This window comes from Brugia malayi (assembly GCF_000002995.4).
Source record: "Brugia malayi strain FR3 genome assembly, contig: Bm_v4_Chr1_scaffold_001, whole genome shotgun sequence".
NCBI lineage: Eukaryota > Metazoa > Nematoda > Chromadorea > Rhabditida > Onchocercidae > Brugia > Brugia malayi.
In genome coordinates, this window is record NW_025062475.1 from 3142202 (window position 1) to 3166729 (window position 24528).

At 24.9% G+C, this 24528-nt stretch overlaps 3 protein-coding genes across 5 annotated transcripts; 2 read left to right on the forward strand and 1 right to left on the reverse strand.

The window, feature by feature from the left end:
• Window positions 1-2955: 2955 nt before the first annotated feature.
• Window positions 2956-11016, forward strand: Bm2331 (Protein kinase domain containing protein; the record flags this gene model as incomplete). 2 transcript variants are annotated; one of them, XM_043076386.1, is made up of 19 exons in its annotated part: window positions 2956-2995; window positions 3252-3360; window positions 3554-3671; window positions 3778-3897; window positions 4259-4468; window positions 4596-4728; window positions 4958-5067; window positions 5533-5649; window positions 5748-5874; window positions 6116-6245; window positions 6570-6794; window positions 6985-7126; window positions 7208-7281; window positions 7362-7488; window positions 7641-7708; window positions 7946-8159; window positions 8388-8553; window positions 8779-9024; window positions 10823-11016. In XM_043076386.1, the coding sequence occupies 19 exons, from the start codon at window positions 2956-2958 to the stop codon at window positions 11014-11016; spliced, it is 2670 nt and encodes an 889-aa protein (XP_042932320.1). The 2 variants fall into 2 exon arrangements, with proteins under 2 accessions (XP_042932320.1, XP_042932321.1); XM_043076387.1 differs by lacking the exon at window positions 2956-2995 and having other exon boundaries at window positions 3341-3360.
• Window positions 11017-12426: 1410 nt separating this feature from the next.
• Window positions 12427-14730, forward strand: Bm6479 (uncharacterized protein; the record flags this gene model as incomplete). Its single annotated transcript, XM_001895539.2, has 6 exons — window positions 12427-12495; window positions 12615-12755; window positions 13204-13386; window positions 13728-13811; window positions 14009-14065; window positions 14596-14730. The coding sequence occupies 6 exons, from the start codon at window positions 12427-12429 to the stop codon at window positions 14728-14730; spliced, it is 669 nt and encodes a 222-aa protein (XP_001895574.2).
• A 1448-nt stretch (window positions 14731-16178) lies between these two features.
• Bm8644 (cation channel family protein) lies at window positions 16179-23960 on the reverse strand (the record flags this gene model as incomplete). Of its 2 annotated transcripts, XM_043076388.1 has the most annotated exons (12): window positions 16179-16339; window positions 16533-16588; window positions 16943-17071; window positions 17237-17378; window positions 18275-18419; window positions 18909-19064; window positions 19452-19540; window positions 19859-19944; window positions 21044-21270; window positions 21425-21539; window positions 21848-22007; window positions 23903-23960. In XM_043076388.1, the coding sequence occupies 12 exons, from the start codon at window positions 23958-23960 to the stop codon at window positions 16179-16181; spliced, it is 1524 nt and encodes a 507-aa protein (XP_042932322.1). The 2 variants fall into 2 exon arrangements, with proteins under 2 accessions (XP_042932322.1, XP_042932323.1); XM_043076389.1 differs by lacking the exons at window positions 21044-21270; window positions 21425-21539; window positions 21848-22007; window positions 23903-23960 and having other exon boundaries at window positions 19859-19922.
• Window positions 23961-24528: the final 568 nt, after the last annotated feature.

Genomic DNA, 24528 nt, shown 5'->3' on the forward strand with positions numbered 1-24528 from the left:
CAATGAGCTTGCTACTGACAATGCATCTCCAACGATTTTATCTCATTTCCAAGTGCATAAATATTAACGAATTATATTATATATGAATTTAATATCGTACATTGTTCACTTTTCTTTCATACAAATTTCTAAAACAAGTATCTTTTAATTTTTTTCCAATTCAAAAATCACTGAAAACTTTAGCTGTAAGTTATACTCCTTCTATCAATTTATCATGAGAAAATTTGTTGGAGATTTCCTACATTTGTGTTCAATGTTTATTTTATTTGTTTTTAAAAAAAAAAAAAATTTCTTAAATGGTTGTGTGTATAATTTTGTTTCCTCTTTTATTTGTTATTTGCTTATTTGTTCTTTTTATTATTTATAAAACTAATAATTATATATATATATATATATATATATATATATATATATATATTTTATTTATTTTATCATTTATATAAAAAATTTTATTATTTATATGAAAAATTTTTAAAACTTTGATTTATTGATGGGAGACTCCTCTTATCTTTCTCCTTTCTCTTGATCCTCAATTGTTTAGAATAATGGCTAAGGATGCTTGAGTTTATTTATTCTATTGTGACAGATATTTAGTAGATAGAATACTTTGTTGACTATTAGGATCAATTAACGGAGGGAGCAATAAGATAAATTATCAATAGGTTGCCCTGCAGTAATAATTTGTACATATTGATAACTTATTTATTTTCATACATTGCTACTTTTTTTTCCAAAACATTTTTGTTTATTAAACAGCAGCAATTTTAATTTATCAGTTTGATAAGAGGGCACTTTGCAGTATATCATTTATCTTTTTTTCAGCTTCGATTTCCTATTATTATTTCTTATCTTTTACTTTTAAAAGCTCATTTTTCCACCTTAATATTGCCTCATTTACTGTAATTATCCTTCTTATTTTTCATTTATTTTTTGTTTTTTCCTTTATAATTAATTTCTATTTCATATCTTTTTAATGATTTATTATTAAATTTAGAAATTTCCGGTATTTCAAAACTGTGGAAACTATTTGGTTTTTATAAATGTGATTCGATCAACAGGAATCGGTTTTTTTTTTCTTTTTTTTGAATTCTTCCTTTTTGTTTACTTATATCTCATATACTTTTTATTGCACTGTTGTGGATGTTTGTTTGATGTTCATATGTATATTATATAATGTTGTTTATGTCATATTAATATAATTGTTTTAAATAAATTGATACAGACTGACTTCTCTAAAATTTTGATGTTTACTTTTGAAATTAAAAAATATAGTTTAATTTTAAACTTCTAAACACTGTAATAATTTAAGATTTACCATAAAGGTTTGAACAACTTAATTGCACACTACAAATTTAATAGTGTCACTAATACTATTACGTGAAGAGGAACGTCTAACAAACAGCATTTCCTGATTCATTTGAACAGTACAAAAATGATGAAGAAGCACTTCACGGGAGCAATATATCATTCTTGCTACTCATTCATTTTTTGGATGAAATTTAAAAAATGATAGTTAAGTCAAAATAGATTTCAAAATATACAGAATTGACAATTTCATTCACTTTATTCCTTTTTTGTCATCTAACAGTTGCTAACCTTGCCGATAGCATTTAATTAGTGCATCGTACTATGATACAACTAAAATCAGGTATAATGATTTTATACTATTGATCAATTTATACCAAATTTTTTTTTTTTTTTTTTGTCCTCATGCTACGATTAATCGTTGTCATACGTATATTTTGTAATCGAATGATCATTTTAATTGAAAATATGGATCAATTTAAAGAGAAAAGTAAAAAATTAAATTGAAGTTTAGATTTTAGTAAGAAAAAACAACGGATTAATAATCCGTTGTTTTTTCTTTTTTTTTTTTTTTTTTATAACATAAAAATTTTTTTTTTATAAACATTTAATAAACGTAAAAACTTAATAAACATAAAAACTTTATAAACATAAAAACTTTTAAACCTTCTTTAGTTAGCATATAGGAAGAGTAATGAGGAACAAATCTTCAAATTATTTGAATCAGAATGTTTGAAGATATCCTTTGAAATTTAAAAACTAGGTAATTTAATATTTATATATTTTATTTTGAGGTTATCCACAACGTCTCATACATATTTTGACTTTTTGGCTATAAATTCAAAAAAGTTTTATTTTGTTTTGTTTTATTTTGTTTTTTTTTTTTTTTTTTTTTTTAAATTAATAATATGATTTTTTGCAAATAACATTAACATAAAATGCACAAACATAAAAATATTTTTTTTAGTTTGTGCTGTTTGTGCAAGAACATAAGATGCACAAATAACATTTCCAAATTTTAGAGGTTTAATATAGCTACAGCTTCAGACAGATTTTTTATTTTTTTAAATATTAGCTTTATTTAAGTTATCCATCAATGAATTTGATTCAAAAATTAAGTGATAATAAAAAAAAAGTTTAAAATATCACCTTCACTTATTTTTAAAAGTGATATTTTTAGCAGTTTTTCATATCTATCACTCCGCTGATAAACATTTGTTAATGCTTGTTCAAATTTGAAATATATGAAATAATTTTTATGGTGCTGCATAAATGTAATACAGCCTATGATAAACTAAGCAAAGGCGGCATTATCATCATCCGTCAGCGCACATTGAAGAGAGTGGAAGATATAGTAGCAGTTGTGGTGATAGTAGCAGTGGAAGAGGAAGAAGAAGAAGAGGAAGATGAAGAGGAAATCTGCAGAAGAGCAATTTGAGAAGTTTGTGAAATTTGAATGGAAATTGTTTGCTTGCATCTATCTATCTGTCTATCTAGCAACAGTGTTATCTGCATCTACTCTTTTAGCTATAATATTCAAAATATTTGCTAGCTTTATTAAATAAATATTTTATATTATTCATTATTGGATTTGATAAATGTAATATTTGTTTCTAAATTATGTCATTTCTTGATATTTTATAAAAAATTATGGGTAATTATAAGTCACGTCCACCATCTTCATGCGCAGGTTATATTTGCTTTTCATTTTTTCTTTTTTTTTTTGTTAGAAATAAAACTTTATTTTTAATAAAAGTTAAAATGCGGGAAAAAAATTGATATATATATATATATATTATATATATAATATATATATATATATATATATATTTAATAATGCAATAAATCATATGATTCGAATAGTTTTATTAGAAAAAAAGTCATATGGCTGTGTTAGAAAAAGGTCATATGATAGAACCAATTTAAAAAGTTAACTTTTTTTTCAGATGAATTAAAGAAAAAAATTAGTGAAGGCTATGCGGTGGTACGATCGAGGCTCAATGATGATATTAAACCACGTTTTGATGCTTGGAATATGCTGCAAAATGCATGCTTGTAAGTTTAGATGTTTGGATCAAGATGTTAATTTTATCTTATTTTCGTAGATAAATCTGAAAAAAAAAAAGTTTTTTTAATATTTTTTTTGGAAAGTATAATCTTTCGAAATCCGAAAAAAAATTTTTTTTAATGCAAATAACAATTGTTGATGATAGCAAATAACACCTTTTTTTTTTTGTTTTTGTTTTAGTCAAGGTACACTAAAAACGTTGGAAGAATCGTTGAAAAGTTTAAAAAATCTGGATGAACGCACTGAAGACCATCAGTTGTCATTATTGCATCTCATCTGTGCTGGACATTCGGAACAGGTATCTTTAATTTTAGCTCTATAATCAAGAATCTGTTTGTGAGTGTTTTCCGTGTCCTTTTTCAATATAACTTTTTTGAAATTAAAATTTAAGAATTTTATTTCAGCAATCTGAAAAGGTTGCCATTCTATTTGAAGCATGTGGTGATGATGATATGAAAAAGGAATCACTTCTCAAACATCTCTCAAAAAATGGCTTTTCTGCTCTTCATTTCGTTGTCTACAAGGTAAGATATCATTTGATACATATTCTTTATCTTAACTACTCTAGTAATTGTGTGAACTTATTTTTAAACGATCAATAGCTACTAACAAGTGATTTACCTTTCAATTTATTACTGACAAATAATTACAAATTGGAAATATATTTGGTATATTTAAATTCATTCGATTGCTTTAGTCATTTTTTAATTCTTGTCATCAACAATCGTCGATTAACTTATTTCTCTTTGCCCAGACGAAATTATTTTCATGCTTATAAGATATTCGAGTAACAAATTTTTTTGTATTTTGTCATCAGAATTCCAAATTTAAAATAAGTCTTTGTTAGTGAAGTCTTTCTAATTACATAATTTTTATATCTATTAGGATGAAATTGAAACAATGGAAAAGCTATTAGCAGCTGGAGCAAATGTTGATTTCTCCGGTCGCAACAAATTACCACCACTTCATCTGGCTGTAATGTGTGGTAATATTGAGATGGTAGAAAAGCTGATCGATCGAGGTGCTTCATTACAAATTGCTGACTTTGTAAATTTCACTCCACTTCATTGTGCCACTTATTTTGCTCATGAAAAGGTATGAAATATTTTGGTTATTATCTTAGCTGAGACTAGAGAGATAAGTTTTTATCTTACAAAATTTTAATTCATGACTGATATCACTCTTTTATTTTTTTTTTTGCTGATAAATTGCTGCATTGCAGATAGTACGTTTGCTTATGAGACGTGGAGCTGATCCAAATGCTTGTGGTGGAGTACGAGATCGACCTTTGCATCTGGCCAGCAATAAAGGCCAAATCAGTATTGTTTCTGCACTTCTAGAAGCTGATGCCGATCGTTTGTTTTTCAAACTTCTTATTGATTTTAGAAAATTTTAAATTGTGCATAAGCATAATATTCTACGCATTCAACGACATTACTAATTTTTTTTTTCACATAGAAATTGTTGATTAATGAATTTCTTGAGCTGTAAGCCATTAGTGCTTCAGCAACTACAAACATATATCTTAGTTTCATTCATAATTTGTTGTTCTTAATTATTGTTTGAAATTGCATTTTTCAATAGCAACTCTGACCGATGATGAGGGCAATACGTCATTACACTTCGCTGCTAAAACAGGTCACGTTGGAATTATTGACTTATTACTCCTAAAAATTGGTGCTGGACATCAAGAAGTTAGTATTATTTAATAAATTATATAATCTTTAGTCATTGAGTAATTATAACATATTTTAAACCTTTTTGTTCATATTTTCTATTTTTAGCATCGTGTAGATGTGGCTCTTCTTACAAAATTTAGCCTCATCAATCTCAAAATGCATCGAAATGCAGTGTAGAAGCTTTAAATTAATTTTTAAGTTGAAAATGAATTTGATCAATTTAAATTGATCAAGATAGTTTTTTCTCTCCCTGAACAGTTTAAACAGTGTCTAAACTAGGAAAAAATCGAAAAAAAAATAATGCATTGCATTGAATAATTAGAAAGTTCTTATGATTATTGTTACAATCACTCATAAACAGTTGTACAAGTCTTCCTATATATATGTATATAAGCAACGAGAGTTTCATGATTAATCACAAATTGCTGTCACAGTTATGCATTTAAATTTAAATAATTGTCTAAATTTTATTTTTTTCAGTTAGCTTTAAAAACCAATATTTACGGTGATACACCGCTTCATACAGCTTGTTATGCAGGACGGTTGGATGCAGTAAAACGATTGTTAGATTTCGGTGGATCTATAACTCTGAATATGGTAACTTTTTGATAGCAGTGAAAAACTTAAGAATTCATTTCGTTCTATGTATTGTTACCAGAAAAAAAAAAGAAAAATGAATTTTATATCTGTTATAGGAAAATGTTTTCTCCGAAACACCTCTACATGCAGCTTGTACAAATGGTAGGAATTTGGAATTGGTAGCTTTTTTGTTGAAACAACCTGGTGTAGATGCCAATTTTCAAGGACAGGATGGTCATACTGGTAGGTTTTTTCCAAGATTGTCTCTATGCTACAAAACGTTTTTTTTTTTTTTTTTTTAGAAAAAAGTGAAAAATTTTTTTTCAAACAAAAAATTTTGTTTTCAAAACTTTACACTGCTGTTGAGAATTCGGAACATAGTTTAATGAAAAGTATTGTTTTATGATCTGTGATCTTTTTGATCTTTTGTTCTGTTTATGAACTTGATTTAGCTCATTTCCAAAATAATATCCCAAAATTTTAGCTCTGCACAGCGCATGTTATCATGGACATTTACGATTTGTGCAATTTCTCCTAGATAATGGTGCAGATCAATCATTAACTGCTCGAGCTGTTGATTATTCACTCTTGCCAAGTGAAACATTAAGTGGCAAGTTTTCATCTTTTCCAAGATTTTTTTCAGTTATTCTGTATCCTTTAATTAGATGGTATGAAATCATCTTTTAGCTTATGATTGTTCTCTAACTATTTGGAAAGTTTAATTATTTCAGTTACTTGCTTACAAGATGAAGCAAGAAATGTTATCATAATTTAATTTGATATCGTGGAATTTGTTTCTTGTCTAAAACGAAATTAACGCAAAAGCCTATTCATTTGTACAGATCCGATAATTCCAACTTTTTTTTTCGACAATGTTATTAAATTTTTTTGATCATATAATAATAAAAGTGGATTGTTTGGTAATTTCTTTCAGGCAGTACACCAGTATCATCAACTATAGTTCAAACGATGCTTTCATTGTCTAAAGAATCCGCAAGTTCAGTTACAGCTGGTAGTTCATCCGTCTCATCTGCTAGTCTCAACGATGATCAGCAGCAAACACCTATTATCTGGGCATATGAAAAGGGTCACGATCAGATTGTAGCCTTACTTAAGTATTATGCAAACAAACGTCCAGATTCTGATGTTTGTTCTGAATATAGGTATTTGCACCTCTAAATAAAAGATTTAGTTTCCATTTTTTTTTTTTTTTTCATATTTCATCTAATGTAATTAGACTGTACAGCAATATTGTTGAGAAAAGTTTTGATGCAATCTTCAGCTAAATACTGAAATTTGAAATTTGTTTTCTATATTATAATCAATGTTAGTACTCAATTAATTAATTTTTAGTTCTGGCGAAAGCAGCTATACACCACTTCCTAGTCCACTTGGTCGTTTACGGTCAGTGACAAAAGAAAAAGCTGAAATATTGCAATTAAGAGCTTCACTCTGCAGTCAGTTCCATCTTTCATTAACAGATGTTGATTTTCAGGTATTTCTAATTCATATCGTATTACCGAGAGGAACAGAAGTATTGATAAACGTTTTTGCTTCATTGCAAACTTTGTTTCAGGAAGCTATCGGTAGTGGTTCATTCGGGAAAGTTTATAAGGGTACGTATCGCGGCAAAATAGTAGCTATCAAAAGGTAGATTATGATATATCTTTGTCTCTGACGAGGTGACAAATTTTTTTAATTCAGGAGTGAAAAAAAAAATCACATTGCAGATACCGCGCAGTAGCATTTGGTTCCAAGAGTGAAGTTGATATGTTCTGTCGTGAAGTATCAATTTTAAGTAAACTGCAACATCCTAATGTAATTAATTTTGTTGGTGCATGCTTGGATGATCCAAGTGTTAGTTTTATTTTAATTTTTTGATAACAAAATTAAGTGGATCCTTTTAATCCATTTCGAGATTTTTCCACTTTACTTTCATTCTTTAAAGAATTTTAGGTATAAAATTGCATATTCCTAAATTCTTTATCAGTGCTTGCTTTTTTTTACAGCAGTTTGCAATCATTACAGAATTTCTTGTTAATGGATCCTTATTTTCTTTGCTACATGAACAGAAACGGTAAGTTTTCAGTTGCAGTTAAATGCATATTAGTTACAAATCGATTTGAATTTCTAAAATACAAAAATAGCTTACTGAAAAATTCTGAAAATGCTGAAATACTAAAAAAAAATTAAAATAAATCAAATTTAAAAATTGCTTACAATACTTAATAGTTTTGTATGAGAAAATGAAATCATCAATTTTTGTATGCTTTTAATTAATAGGAGCAGCATAAAAAAAAGAAACTTATTGAAGGGTTCTGGAAATGGCTTTGCGTTTAAATATAGGAATTGATGTCGCACGTGGGATGCGATATCTGCATGAGCTTGCTAAACGACCGGTGATTCATCGAGATCTCAATTCTCATAATATCCTTCTTCATGAAGATGGACATGCAGTAGTGGCCGATTTCGGTGAATCACGCTTTATGGCACAACATGACGATGAAAATATGACTAAACAACCGGGCGTATGTTATGTTTGTTGAAATTTTCAAATTGAAAAGTATTCGTATTAGTGAGTAATCTGAATGAGAATAGACGAAGAGCAAATTATTATCTGCCTTAAATATTATGAGATTAGATTTTTTTTTGTGCTTTTAATGAAATTTTTTGCTTTCCCATTTGTATTTTATTTATCTGTGTTGTCTACAAAGATGAATTTCAAAATTATTTCTCTAACGAATAGTTTGGTCTAGAATCTTCGATGGATGGCACCTGAAATTTTTACTCAGTGCGGTCGATATGATCGAAAAGCAGATGTATTCAGTTATGCATTATGCATTTGGGAGCTTCATGCTGCAGAGCTACCGTTCGCTCACTTAAAACCCGCTGCTGCTGCGGCTGAGATGGCTTATAAACGAGGTCTGAGAATTTAATTTCCAATAAAAAATGTTCATCTTCACTTTTTTCATCTTAAAATTTTATCAGTGATTTGAACAGATAAAGCATTCAATAGTACCATTCAAAAAAAAAAAAAAAAAAAAACTGAACTCAAGAAAGTTAATTTAGCATAGTTGCTACGAATTTGACTACGAATATAGTATGTTATATGTGATTACTTAAGATTGATTTAAGTTTGAATTTCAGGTCGTCCACCTTTACCTCCACATCCAACTGTTCAGTTCCCAGCTCATATTCTATACATGATAACATCAGCATGGCATCATGATCCGAAATCGAGACCTGCTTTTGCTGATATTCTACCAAACATAGAAAAATATGCATCACCAGTTAAGTCACCTAATGGAGTGCCTCCTAGTAATACAGCAGACTGCGGTTTGTTATCAGTTTCAAAACTCAAGAATCACTGGGAGCGTAAAGGAATACCGCAAGGTGAGGATGAACTTTTGAAAGTCTATGCTGATTATATTAGGATTTGGAGTTCATAATTTTGCAAGGAAAAGCTGTTTAATGGATTTCTTAATTGTAACTAGAAAGCTTTCGCAAAGTATAAACTTTTTAAAACAAATCATAATTAGATACAAATATATATTTTGTTTATTTTAAAAACGCCAGTTTATATTTTCTAAAAATATGTAAAATCATATACTTTACAGTGTTATCAAAACTTTAATAAAGCACTTCATATTATTGTTATCTGTTTGATTAGTGTTCTAGTATTCAGTAAGAATTGATTGTTAATTAATATAAATTCAGTTGCTGTCATTTTAAAAAACTTAATTATCATCTATATTTGAAAACAATTTAATCTTCGCAGAATATTTTTTCCTTTTTAGAAAAATAGGACTTTATTTAATGAACAGCTGTTTTTTTCTTATATCAAACATAGCAGTCTTTTAAAATTTACTAATACTTATGATAGCAATTAATTTAAAAAAAAATAGGGCTTTGAAATGTAAGAGCTTTCTTTTCATCAAAAACTTTTTACTTAGTTGAAGTTATTATAGGTATGGATAATTACACTATTCATCAAATACTTTCCAAACCTATCATTTACAGCCTGAAAAATTCAAAATTATACTACTGTTAATTTTGAGTGAAATTCAAGTTCATTGGATAATTTTTTTTTTTCTTTCATCCTAGTTAATTATTATAATTATACAACTATTTTCTCCAAGCACCAACTAAATAATTTAAATAATAACTATAAAATTTTCCAAAATTATCATCTCTGTTCTCTCTTGTCGTTTTCATCGATATATAACATAATAATAGCAGATAGAAATGAAGAAGAAATCGAAACCGAAAAGTCTACCATATAATACACTGTCTGAGTGAAAACCACAATTTCGAGAGTTTTTTTTTTAAAACCTTTTAAAATATTTAAACAAATGAAATCTGTCACATATAAACGATTTTTCTCTCCCTTCGTTTGAGAATTCTAAATGGTTTTTTGTTCTTCATTCCGAAAAAAACAAAAAAAAAAAACAAATCGTCCCATTTTCTTTCCGGTTAGACAACCGGCTTGTTGAAAAATTTCAGTTATATAATGGGAATCTATTAATCATTCATATATTAATTATTTAATACACAATAGTGTTAATTGATTGTTGACAGCCTCAATAGTTTTATCTTCATTATTGTAATTAGCTGCGAAATCTTTTTTTATTTGCCTAGAAATCATCCATTTATTTATCTTGATAGCAAATGACTTTTTGACATTTTATTATTTCAGTACTTATCATTATCAGCGATTTCTTTTTTTCATCCAAAGATGTTCATCAAATTATTATTATTATTATCAGTGAATGATATTCTTATCATTTTAAGTAGAAATGATTTTTTCTAAAATATTTACATTTTCTCGTCTTAAAGCTTTTTTTTGGGGTGGGGAGAGGGGGAGGGGAGGAGTACTATTAATTAATTCCATAAGTTAGCTATCACCGTAATTTATGTTGTAGTTTTTGTTCAGGTTATTAATGTAGTATCAAATTTCGAGATTGTTTATGAATAAGGAATAAATTCTATTGTTTTTCACTATTTTTTTTTTCCTTGAAATAAGGCAAAGATTGATTAAGAAATGTGTACTGCGTAACCTAGCAGCATTACCATAGATACGAATTAATTAACGAACAAATTGGCTAACTACATAAATTCTTTAAAATTTGAAGTAATTTTTCTGAATAACACCGTTAGCTTATAATAATAGCATTTCATTTTATTATTTCAGAGTCAACACAGCATTCCAGTGCTATCACATTTTCCACTTCATCTAGCGGAATAGTTTCATCTTCTTCAACATCATCAATTTTATCATCATTATCAACATCAACCAAAACTATCGATGAACTTCGACAACGGCTTGATCGTAATGGATATGTTTTACAGCCAGTTATTGCTGTTGATAATACTTCCATATCATGATATGAGCTTTTGATAAAAAAAAAAAAAATTCATGGATGAAAATGCTATATAAATATTTTCATAAAATTTCAGTTGAATTTTCTTTTGATTCAATAATGCATCTTAAAATATATGCAATGTTTTGTAATCAAAGTGATAATTCTTCTAGAATTTATGAAAGTTATAAATTAATAGTATTGAACTTGTGCAATAAAATTTTTTTATTTAATTAATATACAATCAATATAATTGCACTAATTGTTATCAATCATAATAAATTGTTATCAACTCATTTTCATTGAAATAATCAAGAAATAATTTTTACTATCAACCATTATCATTTCCATAAGTAATGCGTGATATTACATATTTTCACGTTTGAGGAAGATTAATCGTTGTGAAAAGTTCAGATTTGTTGCAAGCAGATGAAAAAGTCATTTGCTTATTGAAAAAGTAATATTAAATTCAAATAGAAACATGTTGTTATCATACTTGATTATATTATGCTAAATAATTTCAAGCTTTCAGATTAACAGAAAGAGAGAGAGAGAGAGATGGGATTGTATAATTGATTGAAAATTGTTATCTGACAAAGTCACATTCTGATCTCAATTTTATAATAAAAGATTTAAAAAAAAAAAAAAAAAGATAAAGGATTTTAAATATAAATGTTTTACTCAATTTTATGTTTGATAACAACTGCTAAGATGATTTTGGTGATTAATAAAACGAGCATATAAATTTTATACCATTGATATGACCAAATCAGTTTCATCGAATATATTAAGCAAATGTATCTATCAATTGAGAAGATGGAATATGATTAAACTAAAAATTAAGGTTGAAATCGAGGATAAATAACACTGATATGCGCCTAATACGATTAAATTTTTAATTACTAAAGCCGAATACAGATAATTAGAATGGATTAGTAAAATAATTCCCTGTATTCAAATTTTAATCATATTCCTTTCTAAGATGACAGTTATTAAAAAATAACCTGCAATATTAACCTAACATTTTTTGATTATTTATTCCTCTTAATTTCACTTCTTTCATTTTTACATTTATTCCAACTTCACTAAAAAATATATTTTTCAATTTTATTAGATTCATCGATAAATCGAGTAATTTTAATCAAATCTTTTATGAAAAATTTTAAATCAATTCAATAATTTTTCAGGTTTATATTATTATAAAAACGAGAAATGAATTTCTCACCTTCTGAAATTCTAATAGAGCTATCAATCGATAAATTGTCAATCAATATCGATTTGTTGATAAATCTCTGCAATCATACATCATCAATAAGAATTGACAAATTTTAAGCATTAAATTTTAATTGAAAAAAAAAATTGTTTGATAGAGATATCAATTCAACCGGATCATTTGCTAAAATTTTTAAATCGATTTCAAGAATTTGCAATAATTATGGGTGGAAGAGGCGTATGTCAAACTTTTATCAATGGCATTCTCACCATATTAACATTTTTATATTTAGTAAGTTTTCAGGTTTCTTTTTTTATCATCTAATTCATTTTAAAATTTCTTTGAAATAATTTATAATAAATATATAATTAAACTTAATAAAAATTATAATGAATTGTTCGTTTTTCTAGGCTATTGGTCTTACTGTAATTGGACTAACGTTATGGCTTCGATTAGATCCAACATTTGAGGAAATGATACGAAAGAATATTCTTCGAATTAATAATGAAAATGAAGAAATGAATGAAGTGAAAGAACAAATTCGACTTGGTGTAAGTTTAGCAAATTTAAATAAGTTGAATTATGCTTGATGACAAACTAAAAATGATGATTATTATTAAAATTTAGACTACTAGTAAAATGTTAAACATAAACTTACTTTATTTTCTTTTCAATATCTAATTTCTTTACTAAATTTTTGCTTCAAAAAAAAAAGTTGCATTATTTAGAAAGCTTCGAATTAATATTGAAAAAAAAAATTTACTAAATTATACAATTTGGAATTTGTTTTTCATTAAACTGTAGGCTGGTGATACAACTGATTATTTATGCAAAAAAGTGATATTATTTGATATTATATTCCTTTATCTATTAATTACTATTATTTTTAAAAGTAACTGAAAATACAATTAAATAATTAATTACAGTTGATGATATCATTTTGAGTAATTTAATAATCAACTGCAATATCAATTTGGGTAATTTAATAATTAATTGCAGTTGACGATATCATTTTGGGTAATTTGTGGTTGTGGGATTGCAGCTTCTCTAATTGGCTTTGTTGGTGTTTGTGGTGCAATGTTTGCAAATCGTGCGACACTTATTCTAAACTTGATAACATCAGTGATGCTAATAGCTATTGAATTAGCAATTGCTCTTTTCATCTTTCTTTACAAACCAACAGTATGTCTAATCAGTTTTTTATCAGCTTTTCTTTTTTTTTTTTTTTTTTAAGCATTTGACAATTTTAATTTGATTGAATAAATTGAACGAAATGTTTAGAATTAATGGAAAATTTGCAAATAAATTAGCTAGAATTATTCATTTTGTTGTGGCACTAATTTTAAAAAAAGAAAAAAGAATTCGATCGAAGAGAAAGAATTTTAAAAAGAAAAGAAAAATTACTTTATTGCTAAAAAAATCGAAAATAATTTATGGTTTTTAACATTTTGTAAATAATTTAGAGATTAAAGAAAAATGATGATTTTGAGATTGAATTAAATTTTACAATAAATATTATACAGATTGAAGAAACAGTAACTCGATATGTTAATTTAGCAGATGAACTGAATGGTTCATTGGATGATATGAAGACGATTACATCAAGGGTTTGACATTTGTGACAAATTAGGAATAAAGTAGTAGTAGAGAGAATAATAAAGTGATAGCAATTCTTTGTAAAATTTAAATTTGTATAGGAAAATTTTCACAATTTGAAAAGAAATTATTATTATTATTAGAATATTGTAAAATTATTCTAGCTGATTAATATATTTCAAAAAGAAAAAGATGATTTAATTTTCAGTATAAATGTTGTAGTGCAAGAGATGATACCTTATCAAGATGTATGATTGTCAACCAGGTAAATTAATCAGATCGATTGTTAGATGAATGATTTAAAAATGATACGTGTTTATCTTACAGGCAATAATAGATATAAAATTAGAGTTAAAAGTAAGCATTAAATGAAGTGAGTTAAAAATAGTAATAAAATAAACTCTTATCATTTAATTTTCACATTAACAAAGACATTTGTTATAAAAGGTTTGCTTAAAATTAGGCAATTTAAGATGAAATGTTGTCTCAAATTGTTAAGTAGTGATTAGTTCTAATCAGCTATTATCAGTTTTCCTTAGTACTAATTCGATAGCAAAATGGCGTTATCTTATCATGATAAAAGAGTTGCATATTCTAAAAAAGTGATACTGATAAATTTTTAATTATAATAGCAAAAAATAAAGTTCTAATTGTAATTTCTATTTTTTTTTTTTTTTTAAGTAAGTTATGCAAACAAAATTTATTGCAAATAGATGAGAAATATTTTAAAAATAATAAATTATTTTAATAAAAAAGACAACAATTTTACTAATTATGTATTTCATAAAATTTCAGCTCACCTGTACGACAGCACTATGGAATCATTTGGAAAATAATTTAATTCTAGCAGGTTATTTTACAGCAGGTATCATCATACAGCAAACTTTAACAAGTCTTTTATGCATCACAAAGATTGCATCGAGTATTTAATGATGAAAACAAATTCGAGTTGACTACATATAATAATGATAATGATGCAACATTCTTTGATACTATCATTTTTCCAATAAAACTCAAGAAAAATTTAAATATTATTAGAAATATATATTACTGATCATATGTTTATTATTATTTGCAGTATTGTTCCATTCTGCAATTGTAAATTTTAATGTTATTTCACTTATTTATTATCATCGATGTTTATTAAATTTGTATTTCATATTTAACAAATGAGTTGTTTAATCCATTTAATGAAGTATTATATAAAAATGATATACATATATTTAATAAAATTATATATTTAACATTCATTAACAGGCACAAAGCTAATTGTATCATTTCTTTGCTGCTATGAATGGTAAAAATTATCTGATAACTAGAAATTATTACTATAATTTAAATTTCTAAACTGTTAAATTGGCAATATGTGATAATAAATTAAAGAAGAAAAAGAAAAATCAAATTCGATAAAGCTTTAAAATCACCTCTTATTATATTATCAAATAATATATATTAAATTGAAATTTCAACAAATAATAAATTAAATGGATACATTTTTTTTTTTTTTATTTACATAAAAAGACAAAGTAGCGATTGTAAATGTCTTCACATATATTTAATTTAATGAAATCATTGAGCATGACCAATTAATTAATTAATTATTTAATTTATAGAATGTGTGAAGACATTTACCTGTATGCATTTTACATGGATCATTTAGTCGAGGTAACAATTTTGATTAGCTCTAACTCATAAGTTAATCATATCCATGCAAATAAACATAAACACACAAATGAATTTCTCTACCTCATCATGCATACCCTGTAAAATCTATTATCAGTAATCAGTGATATCATCAGTGAAATATTTCGTGAATGAATGATAAGAGTGTTTTGTGAATGATACAAATTAATTAAACAAATTCTTTCTCATTAATAAATGAGAAACTAATAAATTCACCGATGAATAAAGATAACCTCAAATAGCAAAGCAGTGTGTATGTATCAAAATGAACGACAAATTGGAATAAAAATAAATTTCAAATATTACCAGTAATACGATACCAAAAAAAAATGAAAAAAAAAAAAAACGAAAAATTTTTGAAAAATTTACAACATTTAATATTTAAAGTTTTTACAAATTTTATTGAATAATATGAAATTGTTCTAATCGTAATTATAAAATTGTCTAAAATTTTATTTTCTTTAAACAAACAGTTAGCATAATTTAATATCATATTACTATTTAATTGCTTATGTCTCATTTCTTGTATCATTAAATTTGAAACAATCAAAATTTAAAATAATTGAATTAATGAATCATTTCATCTTCAGTAATACATATTATATTTAAAACTTCTACCATAACCCATAATATATTGTAATTAAAAAAATTTTAATCAAATTAATTAGATCATATTTAATCTAAAAAAATTTTATTTAATTATAAGTCTTAGCCATTCGTCGTTTTTGCTGTATTCGTTTAAAGTCTTTCCTTTCACTATCATAATTACGAGAGAAATTTTCAACAATCATAGTTATTGGAAAGGCTAATACCAATACACCGGATATACTGGCACAACTAGCGATCAGTTTACCGACTGAAAAAAAAAAAATAATAGAAAAGAAAAGGACAAATCTAAATTTTCAAAATTTTTTATCAAAAAAAAAAGAAAAGAAAAAAAATTGATATGAAATTTTGATTTTTTTCAGTGAAAAAAAAAGAAGAATGATAATATAAAGAGAATATTTTTGCATTTGATATAAAAGTTTTTTACAATAAATGAAATTTACATAATGTTTCCGGATAATAATCACCGTAACCAACGGTTGTCATCGTAACGATACACCTAAAATAAGAATTCAAAAGATTAAAAATCATTTCAAACAAAATATTTGTGATATTTTCGCTTATGAAATGTTTTATATCATTATAATATTGATCTATAAGTAAGAGAATTATTTGGAATTTTTTGATATGTAAAAATTAAATTATCAGATTGGATTAAACAATTCTGCTTTTAATGGATTATTGATCTTATTGACCTTTTTTAAAAGTTATATTGACCTTTACTATTAAACATTTGATTTTTTGCCTTTAATTGTACTTTAATAAATTATTGGAAATAATTCTGATTAATTTATGAATTAAGAAAAAAATATATAAATAAATAAAATAAGAAAGTATAAATAATGTGACATACCACCAGCCAGCATGCGGAATTGATTTAAATTTTGTATTTGGTTCATCACGTTCAGCAAAATACATTAGAGTTGAAAAGAAAATTACTGTTGTGAACAAAAATAGTGTAAGCATTGATAATTCCGGAAGACTGCAAAATTTTTCATAGAATTTAAATTAAAAAAAAAAACAACTAAAAATAGCAAAACAAAAAGAATTTATAAGTTGAAATATTTTGTAATTTTTACAAAATATCATTGAATGATAAGAATGATAACATAAATTTTTGACTACAAATTAGAATTCATTTACTTACCTAGTCTTAACAGTAATACCAAATGATTTCAGGCCACTGGAATAGCGTGCAAGCTTAAATATTCGTGCTACACGCATTACTCGTACCACACGCATTACCATTGCTAAGCCACGAAAATCACCAAATGTATTTATTCCGAAACCTAAATGAAATTGAAGTGATAATTTCATTTAATTTTTTTTTTAAAAAAAAAAAGTGAGACGGAATTTTAGTATTTCTTGCAGTTTTTACATGAAAAAATATTCAAAAACAAGGAGTTTTGATTTTTTTTCTTTCTCTTTTCGTTGAATACAAATAAATGCTTAATAAAAAATATTTGAAAAGTTTATTCCTAAACTCTAATTTCAATCAGTTTCAATCAATATTGCTATACTTATGCATTATAACACAATCATTTAATATCTAAGTGTGCTAATTACAATTATTACTTTTAAAATAGGTACTGATATGTTGTTGTGAGTGAAAAATGATTCGTGATAATATTATGATAATTATAATTATCACAGCTATTAGCACTGCTATTAATTAGTGCTATTGTCATAAGATTAGCTACTGATTATATAATGCAAATAATAGAGTATAAATAAAATTAATTAATTATCATTGCGTCACTATTAGTCATATATTGATCTTTCATTTATAATATCTTATGTCAGCAAATATATATTTTTAAAATTTTGTTAATATCAAAAAGAAATAGTTTAGTTTCAGATCATTTCATCTGATAAATCATTTCGTTTAATGCTTTTATTCTATTTAATAAGAAAAATGATTTTAAAATGATATAAATAATAATATTTAAAATTTTTTTTTTGAATGGTTATATGCATATCGTAGCCAGAGTGTGATTACAACTAGGTCATGAAAATTAATCGATTCTGATAATTCTGATAATTAGAAATGATAGTTAAGAGTGAGTAGAAATGTTTGAAATTTATAATCCTAAGTACTACTTTTATTTATTTATTTTTTTTTTTTGCAATTAAAAGTTTTAAATTTATGATTAAATAATTGAAATATTAAGAGAGAATGTATTACCGCAAGCTGAAAGTAAAATTTCCACATAAAACGGTATTATTGTTAAGCTATCAATGATATTCAATGGTTCTAATACAAATTTTTTTTTCTGGGTACAAACAGTAAACCGTGCGAAATATTCAAATGTAAACCATATTATACAAGCCTGAAAATAAATTTCAAATTGTATTCAAAATTAAAATTTTAATTAAACATTTAATCTCATAATTATACTTCATATCTTTCGTCCTCTTTCTCCCTCTTTCACTTTTTTTCATGCATTAATTAGCAAAGTTAAAAAAAAAAAAAAAAAAAAGATTACTCAAATTTTTGATGTACAACATTTTTGATAAATAAATGATGACCAAATACTAGTCATAAATTTTGCAAATTTTTATTTTATTTATAGTTACAACTTTTTGAACTTTCTATTTTTAAATCGATTCCAATTTCTTTTTCAGAACATTTTCCTAAATTAAGAAATGATATTACTAATTTCTGATTGAATGGCATTACTTTTCTGATAATGTAATTAAATCTGTTAGCAATTAATAAATGATAAAAAATTAATTTCTTTAATTTTTTTAATTAATTTCTAACTTTAAGTATTCTGTCCACTACTTTATACTAAGTTTATTTAATAATCATAAACTACCAATTCAACAAATTCCAATGTGGAATGAAGTCGAAAATCAAGTCTTGTACCCGTTGCGCTCATATTATAACTGCCACTTTGCCATTCTGGTGTTGAACCAAGTATCATACCAGTAACTGATACTATCACCATCATTATGCTTACAAGCGCAAAAATCTGCAATAATAATATGTCACATCAAATCTCTTTCCTTCTCTGTCTCTCTCTCTCTCTTTCTCTCCCTCTTTCTCTTTCTTACTTTTATTTCATTTTTAATTATTTAAAATATGAAATGCTTAATAAAATTGTATTTGCAATATATTATAAATTATTGAAAAGTTAACAGAAAACTAAAAATTGTATGGAAATTTTTATTTTGCCTTTTTTTCTTAAAAAAAAAAAAGAACGAACGAAGAAATCTGAAATTTTTTAGTATAAAAATTTTTAGCATTAAAAGTAAATTAAAGTCTAAAAAGATTAAAATGAAATGAAAAATAAAATTTGAAGAAATTTCACAAACTTTTCAAACAATCACAATGTGGAATAAAATTAGAAAAATTTAACCTTAGCTGCGGTACTTGTACCAGGATCTTCCATTAAAAGCCACAATTTGCGCCGTTGATCATCAAAGCAAACACCATCAAATTCATCATCTTTAAAGTGAAGAGAAATCAATGAAATTTCATATTAGCTGTTGCAAATTTTTACAAAAGTTCAAAATTAACATTTATAAAATTTGCATACACTTTGAGAGTAGAACAATTTAAAAAGTTAATTTTAAAATCATTGAGAAACTCAGTTAATATTTGCAATTAATATGTCAAAATATTTGAAAGTTTTATTTTAGATCATATTGCTTCTTTTCAAATTCAAAAAATATATCACATCATTTTGATATTTTAGAGTAAAAGCTCCTTTCTTCTTTCTTCTTTTCTTTTCAGGAAAAGACCTTTGACCCTGAATAAACAAACCATAAGTAACAGAATCTTTGCCTTCGTTTGCTAATTCATCATCGTCACTCTCAGCAATCATCATACAGCATGGAGCGAAAAAATCCCTGAAAATAATAAATGTTCCATTATTTGATAGATGGAAATGATAATCACTTTATCATTATCACTTAGGATTCATAGTACTGATAAGATACTATGAATTTAGTAAAATTCTAGCATTATTACCAATGTCTAAAAAGTATTCGTTGTACTTGTTACTCTTATTGATTGATATTACTCTTATCACTTAACTACATTAGATTCGATATTTATATCTTCGAAATTTAAGCTTCTAAGAAGATTTGCGCTATAAAACTTAAATTTATTTCCTTCATCGATGAGCTTTATTGCCTACTTTTTTCTTTTTTTTTTTTTTTTTTTTGCACTCATCATATTGCTTTCGCATATATTTTTGCACTAAAACATAAAATTTAAGCCAAAGGGCTTTCTGTCATTTTTAAATTTATAAAAAAAAAAAAAACTAAGTGAAAAAAATTTTTTTTTAAAAAATTGAATTTTTAATTGAAATGATTTCTGTGGTGCTCTCTATTTATATGCCAGTTGAAAATAAATTTTAAAAATAACGAAGAAATATATTTTCTAATTAAAATAATTCAAAATTGTCGATTTTCAACAAACACACCGATCAATCATTTAAATCATTGCTAATATTTGAGTAATGCATATGCACAATATATATTTGCAATTTCGAATGAAATCTCAATTCTAAATCATTTTTAGCTAATAATCATTAAAAAGTGTTAATTGTTGAAGAAAAAAAAAAAAAGGAAAAAGAAAAATTAGCAAATGTTGTCAAAAAATAAATTATCAAATTTTAATCAAAAACATTATCAAAAAATGATTTATCAAATTTTAATCAAAAACATTATCAAAAAATGATTTATCAAATTTTAATCAAAAACATTATCAAAAAATGATTTATCAAATTTTAATCAAAAACATTATCAAAAAATGATTTATCAAATTTTAATCAAAAACATTATCAAAAAATGATTTATCAAATTTTAATCAAAAACATTATCAAAAAATGATTTATCAAATTTTAATTAAAAGAAAAAAAATTTATGCTATTAATATGTTTTTTTTTTTTAAAAAATCTGTGATAAGTTAGATAAAAAAGAAAAAAAGAAGAAAATGACAAACTTTTTAATTCGCCAAAAATCTAATTCTTTAAAAAGTCGTTCACAACAGATATCACTGGTTCGATGAAAATGTCCAGTTGTTAGAAAATCATAAATTGGCTCAAATAATTTTCCCGAACGTTCAAAGAAATATTCTCGTGTATCAGATAAATAACCATTGCAACTTTCAACCCGTGCTGCATGCGTTTCACGACAAAATTCAGCTAATAATGATGTTGGACAACGATACTGCAATTAATAAATTAATTAATTTCCTCTTTTTTTTTTTTTTTTTTGGTAAAAAAATTGGTATAAAAGTATATATTATGAATAATTCAATAGAAATAAACTTTAAAATAAACTTAACTTTTTTATAATTTTTTTATTTACATATATAAAATACCTGTATAGTTGAGTAACGAATACGAAAATGTGTACCACCAATATTTAAAAGTAAGTGAAAATCGTAGGTATTTGTAGTTTCAACCAATGACATTTGCATATCCATTTTGGTGTCACTAAAATTTTTTTTTTTCATTATTTGACATTTATGAGAAATGTTATTGTTTACACTTAATTTAGTTATTCAAGAAAAAAAAAAAATACTTAAAGTATAAATATTGAAGTATTTTACTGTTTTAAAGAATGCATTTGTAATATAATAAAATTTGAATATGTAATTTTCAATGAAATATTTTGTTACCTTATTGCATTTTTTTTTTACTGAAAATAAAATATTTAAAAATTAATTCAAAATTTAAATAAAAAATTTCATTTTATTATTTTTTTTTTTTTACTATAAACAAATAAAAAAAAAAAGACATACTTTACAATCTTTTTCTCATTAATCCAATCAAATTCATTGTTTCGATCAGCAACTGGACGATGACGTTCACGTGATAGACGTTTATTTTCATTTTTATTATTGTTAATATTTCGATGCTTTTCTCTGGGTATTAAATAAATTGCACCAGATTCACTGGATACTAAAAATTATTTTAAATCAATTAAAAAATAAATATGAATCGATGATATTTTATTTTATAAATAGTTTCTTTAAAATTTAAGTAATACAAAAAAATATTTGGTGTACACGATATGCTTTTACCTGTAATAAAGAAGTGACAAAGTAAAAGTACAAATAAAAATATAAATGATAATACAGATTAAGTATATCAATTTTTTTACTTTTTATATTTATAATAATTCATTGAAATGTTTCAGAGAGATTTCTTATAACTCTGACTTAAGTCAGTTTAATTGCAATGAAACATGCATGCAAAAGTAATAATAATCATCATAATAATGGATTGGTTAAGCATTTAAAAATAAAAGATACAATTAATTCATTTCTAAACAATTTGCGCAGTGAAAAAATAGAAAAGAAATAACTTACAACCACATGCAATTCGTTATTTTAAAAATTTAAAAAGTATGCATAAAGATAGGTAAGATACAATTGCATGTGAATTAATTAATATTCATGTGAAACCAAATTTTAATATTATACTAAATTAAAGAATCAAAATGTAAAAGAGAAAAATGAATTTGAATAACAATTTTTGATTTAATTAATAATCATTGCATAATTATTCTTTTTTAATAAATGATAAAATTTAAGTTTTAGCAAAATTAATTAATAATAATATTGTTAATAAATATATTGTTAACATTTTATATGCTAAATTAGTAAATTAGTTTTATATTCGCATACATTTTACAACATTTTTGTTGAGTGTTAGTTAATGTTTGTGTAAGTTTAGATTTAGTAGTTAGTTGAACTTCTTTTGTACTTTCAAATCTATTAAATTCAGTGCTAGTCGTTTTAACATTTCACAAGAAAATTTTCTTTCAACTCTGATTTGCTAATTTGATAATAATCGATTGCACTTAGAACTTTTAACCTGAATACTAAATTTTTTTTTTTTTTGAAATTTTTTTGAAATTTTACTCAACTAAAATTGACTGATAAGAAAAAAATTTTTAAATGTATTTTTTTTTTCTTTTTGAAATGAACAAAAGCAGATAGAATGAATTTTGTTTGCATGTGAAAAAAACAGTCAAAAATAGCATAATATAATTGTTCTTATTAGGAGAAGCTTTTTTATTAAACTGGAATAAAATTAAGATATAAAAGTAAAGTAAATAGATTTAAAATTAGGATATGTAATATATAAAATTAAAATATAAAAGTAAAGTAAATAGATTTAAACTTAGAATGTGTAATATATAAAATTAAAATATAAAAGTGAAGTTATGACTAGATAATATAGTTAAAATTTTATTAAAAATTTGTTGTTTATTTATACCGAAATGTTTGCATTCTTCATGAAATATGATAACATAGATAGTGGTTAGTGTGAAATTCATTCTGGCTTATTAACTTTAAACTTTATTTGAACAGATTAACATTAAATGATAAAATAAAATCAGTTTAGTACCTAGCTATTCATAATTTGAATAAATTTGCCTATATTATATGAACTTTGAAAGTTTACAATTGATCAATTTTTTAAAATATTTTTCACAAGCCTACTAAGTTATACAATAATAAGATTTTTCTTTTTTGAACAATTGTAATTTTTTAAAGTGAAAAATTTTTTGCAATGGAAACACATTGATTCGTTAAAAAAAAAAAGATTAAATGTTAAGAGTTAGCTAAATGATATTTTCAATGAAATTTATTTGAAAAGGCATAAATCAAATAGATGTATGATGATGATATTTTGGTGCTCTCTTCATTTTCACCTTTTTCTTTTCCTTTTTTTTTAAAAAAAAAAAAAAAAAAGAAAATATTACACTAAGACAGTTGCTGTGATATAAAAAAAAAAATTAAAAAATAAATTGAATAATCAAAAAAAAAAGAAAAGATATTACTGACCAGCTTGTTGTACTGTATCATTACGTAAACTGCTACGTAAACGTCCTGCTATCATCATTGATCCACTCTTGACAAATATTTAAATATTTCATTAGTTTTAATCATTGAGATATTTAGTAATTTCAATAGAATAAATTCATAATGTTTTTTTCTTCTTTCATTTGTTCATAATATGGCTGAAAAAAAAAAAATGAATAATTTATCTATCTGATCGTATATTAAATTTTGTAGTAGAAAGCATTTTTATTAGCTAAATGATTAGCATTTGACGAGAAATAATTTAATAATATAATCTTTATAATAGTTTGATGGAAAAATTTTTTTTTTTCATTAAGGTTTTTTTTTTTTTCTTTTTTAATTTACTTGAATTTTTTTAAAAGTATGCCTTTTTTTTTTGTTATAGCATTTTATTTATGCCAAGAATGAAACTCAAATATAATATATTATGTAAAGATTGTTGCTAACTATTGAAGTTCGAGAATAAAACGAAGAGTTTATTCTTTAGAGGGTAAAGTTAATTAAAGAATGTGGTAGGGAATTCTCATGAGCGGAAGAGGACTTAAACTAACATTTATCGTTTTTAGCATTATTGGCTTTGAAGAAAGTCGACAGACAACTAAGACTGC